At 37.9% G+C, this 17,909-nt stretch overlaps 1 protein-coding gene across 2 annotated transcripts in view; it reads left to right on the top strand.

Annotated features, from left to right (window-relative positions):
- Window positions 1–17,909, top strand: part of VWA8 (von Willebrand factor A domain containing 8) — a 195,603-nt gene that overhangs the window by 73,465 nt on the left and 104,229 nt on the right. For both annotated transcript variants that reach the window (XM_064440807.1, XM_064440806.1), the window contains exons 19-21: window positions 1,613–1,719; window positions 5,246–5,317; window positions 16,732–16,808. In XM_064440807.1, the coding sequence (XP_064296877.1) occupies window positions 1,613–1,719; window positions 5,246–5,317; window positions 16,732–16,808 (256 nt within the window). The remainder of the gene's footprint in view (window positions 1–1,612; window positions 1,720–5,245; window positions 5,318–16,731; window positions 16,809–17,909) is intronic.

Raw genomic sequence — 17,909 nt, 5'->3', positions numbered from 1 at the left:
GATGACTCCACCACTTCTCTGGGCAGCCTGTTCCAATGCCTGATCACTCTTTCAGTAAAGAAATGTTTCCTAATATCCAATCAAAACCTCCCCTGGTGCAGCTTGAGGCCATTTGCTCTTGTCCTATCACTAGTAATTTGGGAGAAGAGACCAACCCCCACCTCGCTGCAGCCTCCTTTCACCAGCTTTGTTGCCCTTCTCTGGACACACTCCAGCACCTCCATGTCCTTCTTGTAGTGAGGGGCCCAAAACTGCACACAGTACTCGAGGTGCGGCCTCACCAGTGCCGAGTACAGGGGCACAATCACCTCCCTGCTCCTGCTGGCCACGCTATTCCTGATGCAAGCCAGGATGCCATTGGCCTTCTTGGCCACCTGGGCACACTGCTGGCTCATGTTCAGCCGGCTGTCAGCCAGCATCCCCATGTCTTTCTCCTCCTGTAGCATTGCCTGGGGTTGTTGTGACCCAAGTGCAGGACCCGGCACTTGGCCTTGTTAAACCTCATACGATTGACCTTGGCCCATTGATCCAGCCTGTCCAGATCCCTCTACAGAGCCTTCCTACCCTCAAGCAGACACACACGCACGCGCACACGCGCATGCAGCCATCCATCTATTATTATATCTGTATTTTCATTTTTTCTATATATAAAACCTATATATATAAAATAATCTGAAATAATTTGACAGTTGTGTGATGCTACCTGCTTAGCCTTTTTTCTTTTATCTGGACACATCCCTCTAATTTTCTTTGTTTCTCTGTTTCATGTCATAAAGATAGAACCATGTAGAATAATAGGTGACCAACTAAAAACATCTATTTAGAAATTAGGATATTTTCAATTTTATACCATACCAGATTAAGAAACTAGTGGCAAAAAAATATTGCTGTTTTTATTGCACAATATTACTCTTTACACTTTAGTTGTTATTTTCCTAGGGACAGAATTTATGGTTCTTTTGATCTAAGAAATTTTTCTAATTTACTCTTTCTCTCAGACCTGTAGTTGGAAGTTATTTCAACAAGTGCAAATTTAGCCAATTTTCACCAAAACGTGCTCTGGTATTAACCCATCTGAGCAAAAATGCAATGCTGAAAGGGAGAATCAACAGTGTTTCTATACTGTTGTGGTGGGTTGGTCCCAGTCCTCAGCCGTGCACCTACATGGCCACTCGCTCACTTCGCTCTGGACCCTACTCCCCAGTGGGATGGGGAGAAAGAACAGGGAGAATGGGAGCGAGGAAACTTGTGGATTAAGGAAATGTAGCCTAACAATATTAGTGATATTCCAATAATAAAATGAGAGTATGAAATTAAACCAAGGCAGCAGTCACAACTTCTAGTGTTTCTTATGGTACTTTTCCCATAAGATTATCTATTAATCATTTCTTGTAATAGGCTTCTTTGCAATTTAAAAATAATGATAATGCAGCCTCTTGTTAATAGATACTCTTTCAAGTGTTCTCTTTCTTTAGATAGAAATCATTTACTGCAACCCCACAGCCTTGTTAAAATTTGTGAATTGTCCCTTGCAAGTGTTGGGGATAGATTGCATGTCTGCTCAGAGGATGCTCTAAGTGATACATTTGCTTGTTTCTTGAAAAATGTCTAGGTGAAATAAACAATGGGATCCTGAAGATAGGGTCTGTGACGATGCCAGTTTATAACTCAACAGAGAAAATGAAGGTGCCTGATGTTTTGTTTTATGAAAATGCACAAGTAAGTATGAATCTCCGGCTTCTGAGGTACAAAAAGTTTGTTAAATGTGTACACATGTGCATGCTCATATAGATTAAATCATGCACTAACTAAATTTTAAGGGTATATTTCTGAAGTATATTTCTGAAGTATATTTCTGAAGTTTCTTTAGGATTTGGTGCTCATTCCAGATGTGTCTTCACCCTCCCTTTGTGAAGAGATTGTAACAATCCTATTGAATATTCATAAAATATGAAGTGACAGCAACTTAAACTTAATTTTATTTAGAACAATTTGATCAGAAGTAATGTTGAGTAATTTTATTATCAATCCCAACCTGAGACTGTGTTTTACAGGCTTGTTGCGTGAATTTATACCTGCCTTTTATTAGAATTAACAGTGTATATTCAAAAAGCAAGGCGAAGAGTGATTAGTTAATTAGGTATTAGTTAATTAGTTACTATTTATTTTAATTAGTTTAGCTTATTAAGTAGTTATTAGTGTTGATTAGTTTGTAGTAGTGAAGAGTAAGAGTAATTAGTGAACACAATAAAAGGGAGTAGTGAGTGAACACAGGAAAAGGGGAGGGCTTGGTGACTGGTTTTTGGGGTTTTTGTTTTCCCACACCCTTTTTGTGGAGGTAGCTGTCCTGCAGCTGTCTTCTCCATCTAGCGTGGAAGCCTCAGAACTGTCAGACTATCCTTAGCAAGAGAATCACCTCTGAGTTACCTTTAGAATAATCTGCCTCAGGCAACACTGGTAGCATGATCTTGTGAAATACTTTTCTTTTAGGGGCCTAGTGTGGGTTTACTTACTTTTCCTTTCCTACTCTTTTTTCCTCCCTCACATGCAATTTCTCCACAGAAAGACTATTCTATAAGGGTATCACCTGCCGAAGGTGATGATAGGCTGTGCAAGGGGAACAGATGACAGTCTTCTTCATTTTCCCCCACTAACATTTCATGTGAGATTTTGTTCTGCGTTGCCGTTTCGGTAATGTACTTCATTTGGGTCTGTTGGAAATGAAATCCTGAGTCTTGCTCGGACCTATATGTGCGTTGCTTTTTCCACCTTCTTTCATATAGCTTCAGAAAATGGTACACAACCTGCGTTCAGATATTATGCATCTCTTTTATTTAGGCAACGTCTGTCAAAAATGCTGCAGAGAATGAACTGCTCTGTGTCTGTCCCTGGTAGCTATGCACTCCAAAAGCTGAAGGAAACAACAACCAAATACCAGTCAGGATAGCTGTTCCCATTGCTAAATGAATTCTACTCTTATTTTCTGTATTGCTAGTTTGTGGTTCTGTCATTCAAGTGCCAGAGAACAAATTTGATTTACGAGTCTAGAGCAATACTTCATCTCTGTTATCTAAAAACTACAGAAATAAACTGAAACAGAGAAAAAAAATATACCCCCAGCCCTTCACAGTGCTGTACAATGTAATAAAATACATCGTTTTTGCCTCTTTGTGTTTGGTCTTGAAACATTTCATGTTCTGGTGGAATTTGGCATTGCCATGGAACATTGCTGTCAGTCCACAACAAGTGGCACAGGGGTGGAAATAATGTTGAGGTGGCGTGCCAAATGCCACTTCCAGGCCAGGCATTGGGAAACATGGGTCGATAAAGTTGACATGATATCAGTGTGTCTACTTAAATGTCCTTTGTGTAAATAATTAATCTGAAATGCATCCTGATACAATGCGAATTTATGTCCTGGTGCAAAAAAAAAAAAAAAAAAACCAACGCAGTGTCAATACGTAGTATCTCTTGTGAGAGAACTATTTTGCAGGGGAGCTGTAACGTACACATATTTGTGCAAGTTAGGATAAAAAAAGTCATCAGAAGGAAGTATTCATGCCTTAGCAATAAAATAAAAGAATATAATCAGTGTGTGTGGTAAAAGCAACTTCCTAGAATTTATGCTGTATCTGGTCAAAGTTATTCTCATCAGTTATAGATTTCCAGTGTATACATATGCCAGAAGATATAGAAATCAGCCTTGAAGTCCTTTTTTTAAATTGTGTATTCAGTGTTCAGTATTCTTTTGACGTGCCTGGTTAGGATTTTGTCGTATTAAGCTGTGTTTACAAGAGTTTCTTCCGCCACCCCCAGCCCCTGTTCTGGAGAGATTTGGAAACCTGAAACATCTTTCACACAGTTAGGCTGAGCATTTCTGTGCTCAGACATTACAGGCAAGCTACTGTTTTGTTTTGGGGTTTGTTTGTTTTTTGTTTTGTGCTTTTGTTTTGTTTTAAATCAAGTACTAGAGATGAGATTATAATGTGAAAAAAATATGTTTACCTATAGGCAAGTGTTCATTTCTCTAAGTAGGTTGTCTGACCTACTTACAGGTGACCTATTTTTACTAGATACAGTGGGGAATATACACAGCTTTATTGCAAGTAAAGTAGTCTACATTGTCATGTTATTCTTAAACCCTTTCAATCCTTTTAAACAAGTTATTTGTGAGGAGAAAGATAAGGTTAAATGACATACAGTGTGTGTTACCTTTTACGATATTGGATATATGTAAAATACACCTCAAGCACTTTGTCTTCAATAAGGCAGTTTAGTTTAGAAGTTAAGACACATAATACACACATAGGCTTGAATTTGCGTTTTCCTATATTTGTTTTCCTTGCAAATAAAGCTTGATTAGAATAGAGTATTTGTCATTAAGCTAGACATGGTGTTTAATCTTTAAATAAAATACATGTGTTTAATTTGCATATTCATGTCAGCTGCCTTTTACTCCCTCTGTTTAGTTTCTGTAAAGTTCTACTGGGATATATTTTCCTTCCTCCTAGTACAATTGCTGGAAAATTGTCATACACATATTAATGAAAGTTCTTGCACTCTAAGTGACAAGTGTTCAACTAGGTTAAAAGGAAATGCATTAGGAGTGATTACCATGAAATAAATATTACAGCAGCCTTCCAGTGCCCGAAGGGGCCCTACAAGAAAGCTGGAGAGGGACTTTTTACAAGGGCATGTAGCGACAGGACAAAGGGTAATGGCTTAACCTGAAAGAGGGTAGATTTAGATTAGACATAAGGAAGAAATTCTTCACTCTGAGGGTGGTGAGGCACTGGAACAGGTTGCCCAGAGAAGTTGTGGATGCCCCGTCCCTGGCAGTGTTCAAGGCCAGGTTGGACGGGGCTTTGAGCAGCCTGGTCTAGTGGAAGGTGTCCCTGCCATGGCAGGGGCTTGGGACTAGATGATCTTTAAGGTCCCTTCCAATCCAAACCATCCTATGATTCTATCATATTTAGGGAAATCAGACACCCATAATCAGTTGGAGCAGAGGAAATGCATAAGGAGAGTTAGTATTTTTTGTTCCATTGTTTTAGTCAGTGGATAGATTGCCTCTGCTATTATTGGCTGAGAGACTCTTGCTATGAAATAAATAGCTGTAAGTGTAAAGTTCAAAAAATGTTGGTCCAAAATCCTGAAAAAGTTCCTGTTGTACTGCTGTCATTAGTGAATGCATAAACTTGAGGGTACAAATGCAGGTGTGAAAATTGTGTTTTTGTTTCTGTAGCACATGATGGTAATGGAAGATATGCTAAAGGACTTTCTGCTGGGAGAACATCTTCTTTTAGTTGGCAATCAGGTGAGTTAAACATCTCTTACAATGCATGGAACAAACTCATTAATAATGAAATTAAATCTCTGTTTTGCTTCACTGAAATTACATTCATTTGTACCACTGAGGTATTTGACCCATTTGGTTCTTTATCTACTAGTGTCCACGGGTTTTATGAGCATGCATCTGTGAAAAATGCAAATGCCTTAAATATATATATTTTTTTTTACATTCCTATCAGAGTAAAAAGTCAAAACATTAATAGTTATGTAACATCATTACCATTAAAATCTTCAGTTAATGGCTTTGATTATCTTTCTTGGCTATGTATCAAACCTCTCCTTTATAATCTCTAATGGTAGATAAGAGGTGTACACATAAGTATATCTAAATCTTATTTCGTGATAGCAAAATATTAGTTTTATCTAAAAGAGATACAGATTCACTTTCTTCTTTGGCTGGTGTTGTTGTTGATGGAGATTTTATTGGTGAGATCATGGGGGCTGTAGTTCTTTCAGCCAGTTGGTGCTGTCTTGTGATACCTTGTAACAGTTTATAAGCTCCCCTTGAGGAGGTATGGGCAGATGTTCTCCAGCTGGGTTTCTTTAAAAGTCTTTGTTCATCAGAACCATCTTAAACTATTACTGGAACTGTTAGCTGAGTTGAACAAAATGACACATTTTTCCAGTTGGTTTGAAAAAAGAGAGCTTTTGTTATTATTTATGTATGTTTGAAATGTTAGCGAAAGTGTTACTTCCCAAGCTACTAGATTGGGTTTTCCCTCATAATCTCCTTACAGTTTAGCTTTCCCTTAGCAAGGACACAATAATTTCCTGGATGCTTGTCTTAATGTTTTGCAATAGCCTTTGGAAAAAGTCTAACACAAAACACTAATGGTCTAATCTACAGAGCAAGGAATATAAAATGCTAATTGTTATTAATGTGCATATATTAAAATTAGAATGTACAGTTATATAGAGTCTTATCTATTTAGATGTTAACGGCTTGAATTTATGAAGATGATGTTCTTGAAACCTTTGTAGACTTTTCCTGGATGATGCCAGCTTCTCCCGAAAGGTTTTATCTATTAATAAATAGAAATTAATCTATTTCATAAATGAAGTAAGATCTATTGGTTATATTTTCTAAACAGTGCTCTTTATGCCAGCTTCTGAGTTAGAATTGAAAATGTATTGCCTGCAGGACCTGCTGTCAGGAAATAGCAAGAGTGGACCACTCCACAGGGGAACGGAAGCAGGGACAGTTTCCTTAATGACAAGGTTCGCAGTCCCACAGTGTCCAAGCAAGAAGAGCAAGAAGAACAGGTCTGGGGACAGCAGCCATGGTCAGCCAAGTGCCTAGTGGCTGCCAGACAGGTCCACAGTGAGGAGGCAGGTCTGAGGTCAAGTTGGGAAGTCAAATCAGCAGGTCCAGGCTGGAATCAGCAAGGTACAGGGCCAGGCACAACATCACCACAGTGTAGGTTGGGAAGGAACCAAGGAGAAGGCCTGAGTGTAAATGAAGCTCCCAAGCCATGGTAGGGCCCCAGTGAGACAGCAACACCATGTCAGAGCTGACCTTCAGCACAGGCAAGTAAAACCCTAGGTGGAGGGGAAGAGCTTGCAGAGCCTGGTGGCACACTTAGGGCCCTGACATGTGCTTCATGTATTCTACCAATTTGGCAAAAAAATTTTGAAGACTCTGCAAGTACGATTTTTTTTAGGTTATAAGGCATTTTCCCAGCAGTGGTGTACTCATCTTTAATAATTTAATGTGTGCCACGTTTTCCCCAAGCTTATGAAACTCTAATTGAAGACAGTGTTAAAATATTTAACTGAGTTGAAGTATTGGAACATGCTGCTTTGATTCTAGACATCAGCTCAGTTGGAAAATCTATTTGCTGTGATTTCTCTTTGGCAAATCAGTAATACTTACAGGTTTTGTTTTTTAATTGCTAACATACTTCTGAGTACTTCCAGGTTTGCTCTTTACTAATTTGTTCCACTGTTTTTATGTGTGACTAAGAAGAGGCCAACTGGCCTTTTCTTTTTGAAATACTGTTTTTAAGTTTGAGCACTGTATTCGCCATTCTGCGGTCTTTTAGGACCACACCAATCATCCTTGATTTCTTAGGGATGATCACTAACCATTTAGAAATTGCTTGGCTAATTCCTTAAATATATTACTGTAAATTTCTGCAGCATGTGTTGAGTCCTGTTCAAGTACTTCAAAAGCAACTGTATTACATCAATATGGTTTCATGCTATATGTGCGGATACCTTCCCCACTGAAGAGTTTTCATCCTCTTTTTCTAAAGCAAATCATTAAAAAACGGGATTTTATGCCGTTCAATTACTTTAACAGTATGTAACATGAAGGTAGGGTTTTATGATTGTTTGATATATATGCCAGTGTATATTCGTGTTTCGTATTTGGAAGAAAAATTGTTTTCGTGTGGAGATGCGAAGTGTTGTTTTGAGTTCTTTTCTGTGGTACTTCTTGTTGGTGAATGAGTGAATAGTGGAAATTCGATGTAAATACCTGACAGTGCAAATACTCGGAACCTGGGTATTTCAAAATATATGACTAACATCCCTTTGAATGCTTGTGTCATTTCCTAGATATTTAATTGAGTTGGCATATAACGTAGAACATGATTTGGTCTATCAAAATGATGACACTATAAGTGAGTATCTCCGTTCAACTGTGATTCAATGTGCAAGGCTTGGCCTGTAGCCTTTCTTTTAGAGACTGGATTTGGTTTTGCTTGGTTGACTGAATGGAGTTTTTCTCTTCTGCCTCTTTAATTTTTGTAACACATGTATGCACAAAAAATTCCTGTTATCTTAAGATCTCTCTATTTCAAAGTATGTAAATAGTCTCTTTTGTGTATTCTTTTGAGGTAAGAGCTGCCTGGTAAGAGTCCTTTTACCAAAGTTGTTTTCAAGATCTAAACTTTGGCGATTAGTTTTTGAAATACAGTAAATTAGAATGAAATGATCTAGGTGGATGTTAGGGACTGGTTTTCTTAATGAAACCAAGGAGAATTTGAAGACAAGTGTCATATACTGACAGATATCTTTAGACATGTCCAGCTTCTGAATTAAGCTACTTTATTACTTTATAACCCACTCCATTCGTGTGTGTTCCCTGGAGCTTATATGGCCCAGGATATCACAGCATAAATGTATTACATGAAATATGGCTTTGTGTAAATATTTGTTTACATTGGTTGTTTATTTATTTTGGATGCTAACTGGAATATGCTTCCATTTCATATGTAAGCAAACAGGTTTCTTTGGGACCTTAGGAAGGGCAGTGGACAGATATGAATTTTCAGCTATGAAATAGCTTCCAATTAAAGGAAATGCCAGTACTTAAAATATGGCTCCTGATACTGCTTCCTGAATGAGCCCGTAGTCTCAGTGTCAATGAGATCTATAGTTTCGCAAAGCAGCTATGAAGCAGTTTCTTCCTTAGCTGAGAGTAAGCAGCTATTTATTACTCTCAAAGCAACAGGCAAACAATGGCAAGAGTCCCGTTTAGTAAAGGTTACTTATTCCAAACTTTGCAGTGACTGTTTAGTCATTGCATTTAGCTCTTACAGCTGCTCCCAAGCTTCATGAGACAGTATTTATTCTTACTACCAAGGAAAGTTTTTAGGCTGTGTTTTTGTGAAATTTTTCCTGATGGACATTGTGCAGTTCATGGTTTGGCCTCTGCTTGGTATCTTTTGCTGTCTTCTTGAATTTCCTGTCTTTGGCAAATAGGAGATAAACTATGTTAATAAACAGAATTTGTTTATGTGGAAAAACTTGGAAAAAAGCAGTGGCTGAAACACTTTTATTTTGTCTCTCAATTTTAAATTTTACATATAACATTTCCCAAATTGTTGCATTTGGAAGTTGTGTAGAGAGAGGTGTTGGATGTTTTCACATTTATTGGTCACAGGTGAAGCCTTGGCAAACATCAGCTGTCTTTGAAGATGCCAAACAAAATACTGATAGTTATAAGGGATTTGTGGCTTTCTGGAGAGGGAAGTCTCACAACCTTGTCACTTCTGAATTATATTATAGCCCTGAAGTTCTGAAACACCTAACCACATGTTAAACAAAAAAAAGAAATATTTTATTTGGCATTATTCTGTTGCCATGATTTATAGTATGAGCTGTTCAGATAGCTGGTCTCATAAATTAAAGAGGCTTTGTAGCAATGAATCCTGAACATTTCTGGTTTTAGGGCACAGTTAGTGTACAGCAAGTATGTAATAACAAGTTGTGTTCATTTTACATGATGAGTCTTTTAATCATTGACTTTTAGAGTTACTCTCTTTTCATTCACTGTATAAATATGGCATAACTATAAATATTATAAGTTTTAATATAGTACGTAAATATCTCTAAAATATACATCTTCCATTGTCTACCATGAGTTATCTAAAACAGCACAACTGCAATTTTATGTAGCAGGCCAGATGCAGTTTGTACCAGGTCCAGGAGTTCTGGTGGGCCTTGAGAACTGCATGTAATCCCTGGCCATGTCTTCATTAGCCCTTCACTAGCCCTTATCCATTCCATAACGTGCCTTCTAAATAATACATACGTTTTATTTTTATTCAAGTTTCACTAGGTACATCCAATATTCTTAAGTGCATTTTAGTCAAGCGTGTGCTCCTCTGCTTGACTGTACCCTGTCAGCTTTGGCACACAGCGCTTGGCCTTCTACACTTAACATCAACTGTTACAGTCTCTGCACCATTTTCGAAGTGTAGAGCATAGTAATGGACAGTGGCTGAGTGGTCATTACTGTCCTAATCGTGTAAGCGCTGCCAAAATTACAAGAAGCATTCTCTTTGTCAGTCTTCCTGAAGAGTGGACAGAGGAAATGTAGCCCCAGCGTTCATGAGAACCATTCCCTGTTTGTTACCTTTTCCTTGTTTTCTTTTTCCAGAATTCCCAGTTTCTTTTTTGTCTTGTAGTTTTCTTCACTGCCAAACTTTATGGCTATGTCTAAGTATTTGGTACTGGCTGGCCTACTCTTGAAAATGAAATACTTGTGTTGCCAGCATCCGTCCTGCTTTTATGGTAAATTACTCTAATAAGGAAGAGCTACATTAAAAAAAGACAAGTCATATTTCTTCTCTTGAACAATTCTTATTAAGGCTTAATGGGTGCTGGTGTTCCACATCTTGTTCTGGCTTTCCTATTACTTATGTTCTCTTTTCAACAAGAAACACAAAGTTGTTAATCGATAACAATAATCAGAAATGCCATTCAGTTACTGGTTAAATTAGTGCTGAATACAGAAAACATTTAAATGTTGTCCTCCTTCATTTGATGGTATGGAAATTCAGGTTGTACATCTTGTTCAAAATGGCTCCCCCTCTTCTTCCACACGTACAAGGAAAGCACTTTGCAAGGTGGTAAAACAAGCCTGTACCCGAGTATCTTGCAGTCTAATTAGGCAATGTATAGATAAGGGAAAATCAGAAGGAAATACAAAATAGAATAAGGATGAAGAATTCTATAGAGGTGCTAAATGTTGTTATAAATAATTTGAAAGAAGACCATGACATAGTCTCTGGCAGCACTTAGTAAGAATGCTGATGTGAGCCCACAGTAAGCAGACTATCACAATTACACTAAAAAAAGTTAGAAACGTAACTGCCTTTTGGCACATTTGGTAATTTGTTTCCCTGATAAAATAATGTAAATTCATCCTTTCTGCTGCCTTTCTTTAACTGAGAGATCAACTTCAGTGAACTCCTGGGCTCCCACTAGGAATTTATTTTATTCTTGAAGAATCTGGTAGAACAAATGATTGAGTCTTTCTTAAAGATACTTAAAAGGACATGCTTGAATAGATCTTTCCTTCTAAGATAATATTGTTCGTATCTCATTGTGAAATTGAATTAAGTAGATACTGACAGTATAATAATATAATTCACCAAAAAACTTGAAATAGAAAATGTTTGGCATTTTAACTTATCTAGCAATAAAGAACTTTGTTTTCCTTCTTAAACTTGTGTAAAAATGGACAGTTTCCTCTGCAAGGCAAGAATGTACTATCCTAAACCAAGTTGGTTTTTTCATTATTATAAGCATGAAGAAACTGAGGTCCAAATGAGCTAAATTGGGCCAAATACTATGGTGGTTTTTTTTTGCCTAAGGAATTCTGTGTGACAGTTGTGGAGAACTGGGAAAATATTTCTCTTTTACTTGCTACAGTCATAACAGTATGTGCACATACGAGAATAGGCATGCTCTTTAAGTGTGTCTCTGCTTACATTATTGCTTTCTGCCTTTACAAGATATATTGAAGAACCAGAATAAAAAAAGAATCAATTAATTGATTTTTCTTTTGGATGTTTTTACCCCCCAGCTTCTTTTATTGTAAATTTTTCATATGCTCCTCTCCATTGAACCACAGTTGTCTTACCTCTCTGGAAATGTGAAGATTACATCTAGCCTGGTAGGGCTCTGGGTAGAAGGTTTTACTTAAAAAGGCATATTCTCTACAACCTTATTTAGACCTGTAGTCAGAGAGGTATCCAAAGCATTCCATTTATTATTCCTACCAGGGAATTATGTTTATTTGTTCTTATGGTGAAATTTTATTATTTTACCATGACCATAATTGTTGCATGCCCCAGATGATAAACTCAAAATAAAATAATGAGATCCTAAACCACAGAGCATTCACTGTTGTGACTGATCTATAAATATGTAGATTGCAGCTGGGGCCAGACTTAAATCACCACTGCTTTTGTGCAGCTATTTTCCTTCATTACTCATATCCAAGTGAGGTAGCAATGACAGGGTCTATTGCAGTGGTCCTCTGGTAGCAATGTCTAGTGCCTGCTGGTGACACACCTTCTGCAATTTCTACACTGCGTTATTCACATTTGTTCCAAGCAGGGAGGGATGAGCTTAATAACACCTGGAGTGTTTGAGAGAGTTCTCTATAGGTGCTGCTTGTTGCTGTAGTGATACTTTTTTCTTTTTTTTTTTAAATCAACCAGAAATACATCCTCTGGTGTAAAAATAGTGGCCTCAGTCAAAATTCTTGCATTCTTGCAAATGTTTTTGTTGGCAGAAACAGGCAAGCTGTGGGCATAGAAGGCGGTTCAGTGCCAGACTCCTTGTTAGAAATTGTACGTTAGCAAAAATGGTTTTGTTTTCTTAGTTTTCATTGTTCAGCCTTAAGCTTCTGTGATAATGACGCTATCAGTATAACTTTACGTAAAGTCACAGAGAACTCTGACATGAGGGTTCTGTGTACTAAAATTTAATGAGAAGTCAAGATTGTCTTTCATTCCTTAATAATACAATTTTAAAATTAATTATAAAATCTAAGGTGAAAAAGTGATAAACTTTTTTCACCAGTTTAAAAACTTGTTTCATTCTTTTGTAATGAAACAGGTGCTCTGCTCTGCCAGGTGGGTGAAATGGAAAAGGTGTGATTGCAGTGTCTCAGCTGCAGGGCAGTGCTGAAGATCACAACATGGCAACCTCTAACTGCTTCTGTATGACCTGCAAATCATTTAAAAGAAAATAAAAATGAGGCAGCATGGTTTAGAATTTTTTTTTCAATAGTTTTTCCTAGGAGGCAAACTACTCATTTCAAAAATTTGGGTCCAGTTCTTTTGGACTATAACTTTATTGACTTTAGTTGGGCTGTGCAGGGAAGAAATTTGTCCCACTACTGTAATAGCTGCATCCTGAATTGCAAAATGTCTCCTGGGACCTGTAACAACCTTGTTTATATCTGAAACTGCAGTTATTGCTAGAAGATTAAGTCATTTTATCCTTGGTAACAAGTGTTTACGATGTCAGTTAGGAGAATTTTTAATTAAGGGATTATTTTGCGTTCTAACTGCATAATTTCCTTTTTGTTATTCATTAGTGCAGATATTTACTTCCCATTTTTCTATTTCAGTTGTCCCATATGTCTATCAGAATAAAAATTGTCTAATATTTGCTTTCTGAAATATTTTTATTCAGTTCAGCTGAAACACCAACACAGATGTTCTTTTCTCTCTAATTAGCATACGTTTATATTTCTGTTAAATTAAGTAACCGCAATAGTGCGTATATAAATAACATACAGCAAGTGTTAATGGTGAACTGGTTTGTCTTCTGAGTGTTACCTTAGACTGTGATAATTTCAAATTACTTGAGATTATGTTCTGAATCTGGTCCGAGTTCAACTCAGTCTTTTAGTATGTTCATATGAAAGGTATTTCTGATTCTTTCTGCTTTAACAGTTGACTGCTAGCTATGTGGGTGTCCAGAAGATCCAACCTGATCTTTGGCACTGGGTATACACTCAAGTGAAAGGAGGGTGATTTTGTTGCCATTTTTGTCACTTCTTGTTTCTGAGGTGCCAGTAACTCATTTCAGAGGTTTGGTTGTTTTGGTTTTTTTTTACAAAATGGGTTAGCATTTTCTACATTTCTTGTTCACCTGAAGAAGACTACCAGGCATATTCTTTATGCCATGAAGGTCAGGTGAACTTGGAATAAACCCACTTTTCTTGGCCTTTTATTAATGAATAGCACTTAAGGAAGGAACTCATCCAAGCTCTTTTTGCAGTTTTTTAATGGTGCTAAAGAGCCTTCTAATAGCTTTGATATCTTCCTTCCTTTCTATTATGTCGTGCTTTCTCAATGGAGTAACTGAGACAAAGAGAAGTGGTAACTTGTCATGAAGTAGGAATGTGGAGGGATGGAATCAAAGAGCTTTGACTTGAACTTTACTCCAGCTACTGCTGCCAACCGAGGATTTTATGTGGTACACCACAGCCTCTATGAAGGCACATAATGTACTCTCTGAAACAGTTCAGTCTAGAAGTTGGGCAACATTAACGTGTTTATAATAGCTAAAATCTGGTGGGAATGCCTTTTGGCTTTTGAATACTGCATGCACGTTTTAAAAAACACATCGCATTCTGAAACTGAGGTATACTTAAAATGAAGTAAAAGGAGGTGTGTGGGGACTCTGGTGAGATGCACAAATACAAATGAAGAGGGGGTGAGATGTGGTCATGGCACAGCTCCCATTGACTTTGTGGTATTACTTGGTAACTGTGCTCTCTCCGCTCCTCCAGTGGTCCCTCCACCGTGCTCGTCTCCTCTGAGCGTTCTCTCAAAAGTGAGGTGCACGCCTGTTAATATCCTTGGTGATGACAGCATGGATAGAAATACCCAAAACCAGCTATTTAGTCCTCTTTCTACTGGAACAGGAGAGGGAGAAAAAAATCTAGCAGTGTTATTTCGTAGCTGGGAAAATATTTTTTTCAGGCATAATTTTAAGAATCTATTGAAGGCGTACAAACCACATGTGCTTTCCGTTAATGCACATGAAAGCCTTTTTTTTAAATTACAGTAACCGTTTTGTTTGATATTAATTATGTTTTACATTGATTTAATATGTTGATCTGTTTCTTCATCGTTGTACTTGCCACAGCTGGCTGGAGTCCTGCTCTGCAGGGAAAAGGATATGCAATCCACTTGGGATTGTTACAGAAAACTGCATGCTGACATCTGCCCAGTCATCGTTAGCTCTCCTAGGAAAAGTAAAGGAAGCTGCTTTCAGCATGGGTGTTTTGTGCTTGACATTAGGAGCACTCCTGTTTATTCACCCATTTATGATTTCTAGTATCTGACTGCAACTCATAGGAAACATATGGGAATAAAATTGTGTGCACCACTAGAGGATTCTTACATTCTTACCCTGTTTCTGGTTACTTTTGGTGTTTCTGATGCAGTTCATGCATATTTCCCCCCAGATGGGTGTGTTCTTTGAGTTCCTGGAAGACTCTGTTAGCACAATTTCATTCCCTGTTTCAAAGCAGCGGAAAACTCTGTTTCCAGTGATGGTTGCAGAAATGAGTGGTGATAGATATTAAGTGTGTCACAGCTTCTTACTCCACCTGTGTGTAAAGTTGTAGAATCTTCTGAAGAATCAGGTGGAGGAAGGTTCTGTGAGGAGGCGTGTGGCAGGGCTCTAACTTGAGTTGGCTTTCCTGTGTTGGAGTTGAGTCCGAAGTAGAATCTAGGTAGTTCTATTTTTATCAGCTCTGCAGTATTTTTTCCCTCTGCCTTTGTGGTGAGAACTCTCCTTCCATTATTTCAACTGCTACACATACATGAACGATTCTCCATTCTCATAAATGTAGTCAGATGAGAGACTGCGGTCCCATTTTGCGAAGCTTAAGCAGTTTGCTGTTCTGCAGCTGGCAGTTACCATCTTTCAGCTAGAATTTACAGTCATAAATGTCATAACTTGCAGCTCTGAACGCTCCTGTTCTGTTTCAATGCCAAGTGAAACAGATTAGCGGGCCTCAAGTTGGTTTCATCTAATCTCTTTAATCTTTCTGTGGGTTATATTTATCTGCTTTACTTTACACTCATGTGGGCTACTAGATGCATTCATGCAGTCAGTGAGAATCTCAGCAGAGAGACAGTGTCCTGTCAAACAGTTTTTGGATGGGTTACAACTGAACACTTTACTAATTCTTTTTCTTTTCCTTTGCAACCCTTGGCAATCTCACTGTCATTCTGAGCTCCCAAATCTGCAGCCACGTCCTTGCAGGAGGGATAAGAATGTCTGCATCTGAACTGTCATCTTGATCTGCATCTACATTAGCATTTTAGACCTGATCAGGAATGTACTTCTGAAAGAAATCTCCTTACTGTAGTTTGATACATGCCAAGGGACGTACGACCTGGATTCTCTTAGGATGAGACTGAAGTGGAGGATGTTCTCCAGCAGCACACCTAATTCCTTCCAAGGAACCAGGCTAGGCATGGGCTGAAGTACCAGCTCCTGAACCACTTGTGCAGGATACACCGGGGTGTTAGCAACACCCGATTCACCTCATAAATCCTCTGTCATTGTTCTGCACAGCTTGCTAATGCAGACATCCTGTAATAGGAGAGTTACAGATCACTTTGGTGTCCAGCCCAATTCTGATTCCACCTGGGCTTTTTTTTGTAACTCCAGTGGAATGGCATTAGCAAACATTACCAAGGCAGTGCTCTAATTCCACATGACAGTTACAGCATGTTTCCAGTGATCACCAGAAATTACCTTTTCCTAATCACAAGCCAACTTCCTAGCGTTCACAGCCTCACAATACCTTTGTGAAATAAAAGGGCTAGAAAAAACTGGTGTTAGTTAAAAGGATGCTTCAGTGTGTGTGACATAACTCTAAGGATGCAATCCTATTTCCAGATGTATTTTGCACATACATGCATATATATGTATGTGAAATATATAATTAAATTTTGTTCAGAGAATTTTGGTGTGGATTGAAATTGTGTTTGTCTGTAAAGGAATATGGAGAGTATTTTAACAGTTTTGGAAAGTTTTCTCTGTTTATAACTCTTAAATGTGTACATCTGTATTATTTCTTAATATTATATTTATTTACTGCAGGGTGTTGGGAAAAACAAGATTGTTGACAGATTCCTTCACCTTTTAAACAGGCCCAGAGAGTATTTACAGCTGCACAGGTAAGAATGTGTTACATTTCCATACTTTGTGTTTATAATCTCATTTCCCATGCTTTAAAACTCATGTTTCTGAAGTTTAATTTGTTATAACTGTTTGAACAAAGACCCTATTGTGGTAGCCACCTGCTCCTTCTGGATAAAATACACTGTCGTTTTTGCAAATCCCAGTTATTTCACACAATACTACAGTATTTCTGTCTTTCTGTGTGTGTGTCTAAAAAATTGCTCTCCAGTGCAAGCAGAACAGTACTTTAACATAAATTCAGGTAGCTCAGGAGAATGTTGTGTAAGAACAATGTTTGGGGTGATGATGGGGCTGTTGAATGTATTAGTTACAGCATGCTCGCTGATGCATCTCTGGATAAAAAATGTGCCTTTTTTTGTCTAGTCAAGACAAACTTCTGTAGGCTCCGTAAAGTACTGTTTATGGTTACATGGTTTTAAGATAGATTGAAATAGAAAATGGTGAGCAGGCCTATGCAGTTCTACCAAAAAAATTCCTGAATATAGAAAAACCAGAAATTTCTACCTCCTTGGTAGCATTTTTAAATACTTTGTGAGGAGGAACTCATTCTATATAATACCTTGGTAAATGTTACAGGGCATTTAAACAAGGATTCCAGTATCGTTAGTGCACACTTTTGGACTGCAAAACAAAATAAGACCCAAAACAGTTCACTATTAAACTTTTAGATATTTTGTGGGGAGAAATGTAGTCAGTAGCTTATGGCATAGGTATATTTTATTAGAAAATACACCAGAATGTGCACTTCATCTTTCATAGCCCTGGGTGTTTTTGCAGATTTCCTAGCTCACTACCATCAATGCCGTTAACATGCCATCAGGAAACTATTTCCAAATATCATACTTTTAATGGTGTTCATACACCTGAATTACGGAATTCGAGAAACTGAGCATTCAAGGCATGCATTTTAGTTGATTACCTTGTATAGGAAAGGCATAATGTTAATGCTTTCTTGAAAAATGTGGAGGTTATTCAGTGTCAGATGAAGGTGGACGTTCTCTGCCCTTTCAGAAATATGCCTGACAGATGGTACCTCGTTAGTCTGTGGAATCTAGGTTGCAGACTCTAAAGTTCCA

The sequence above is a fragment of the Phalacrocorax carbo genome, chromosome 1 (assembly GCF_963921805.1).
Source record: "Phalacrocorax carbo chromosome 1, bPhaCar2.1, whole genome shotgun sequence".
Classification (NCBI taxonomy): Eukaryota; Metazoa; Chordata; class Aves; order Suliformes; family Phalacrocoracidae; genus Phalacrocorax; species Phalacrocorax carbo.
This window is presented reverse-complemented; position numbering and strand designations above follow the sequence as displayed.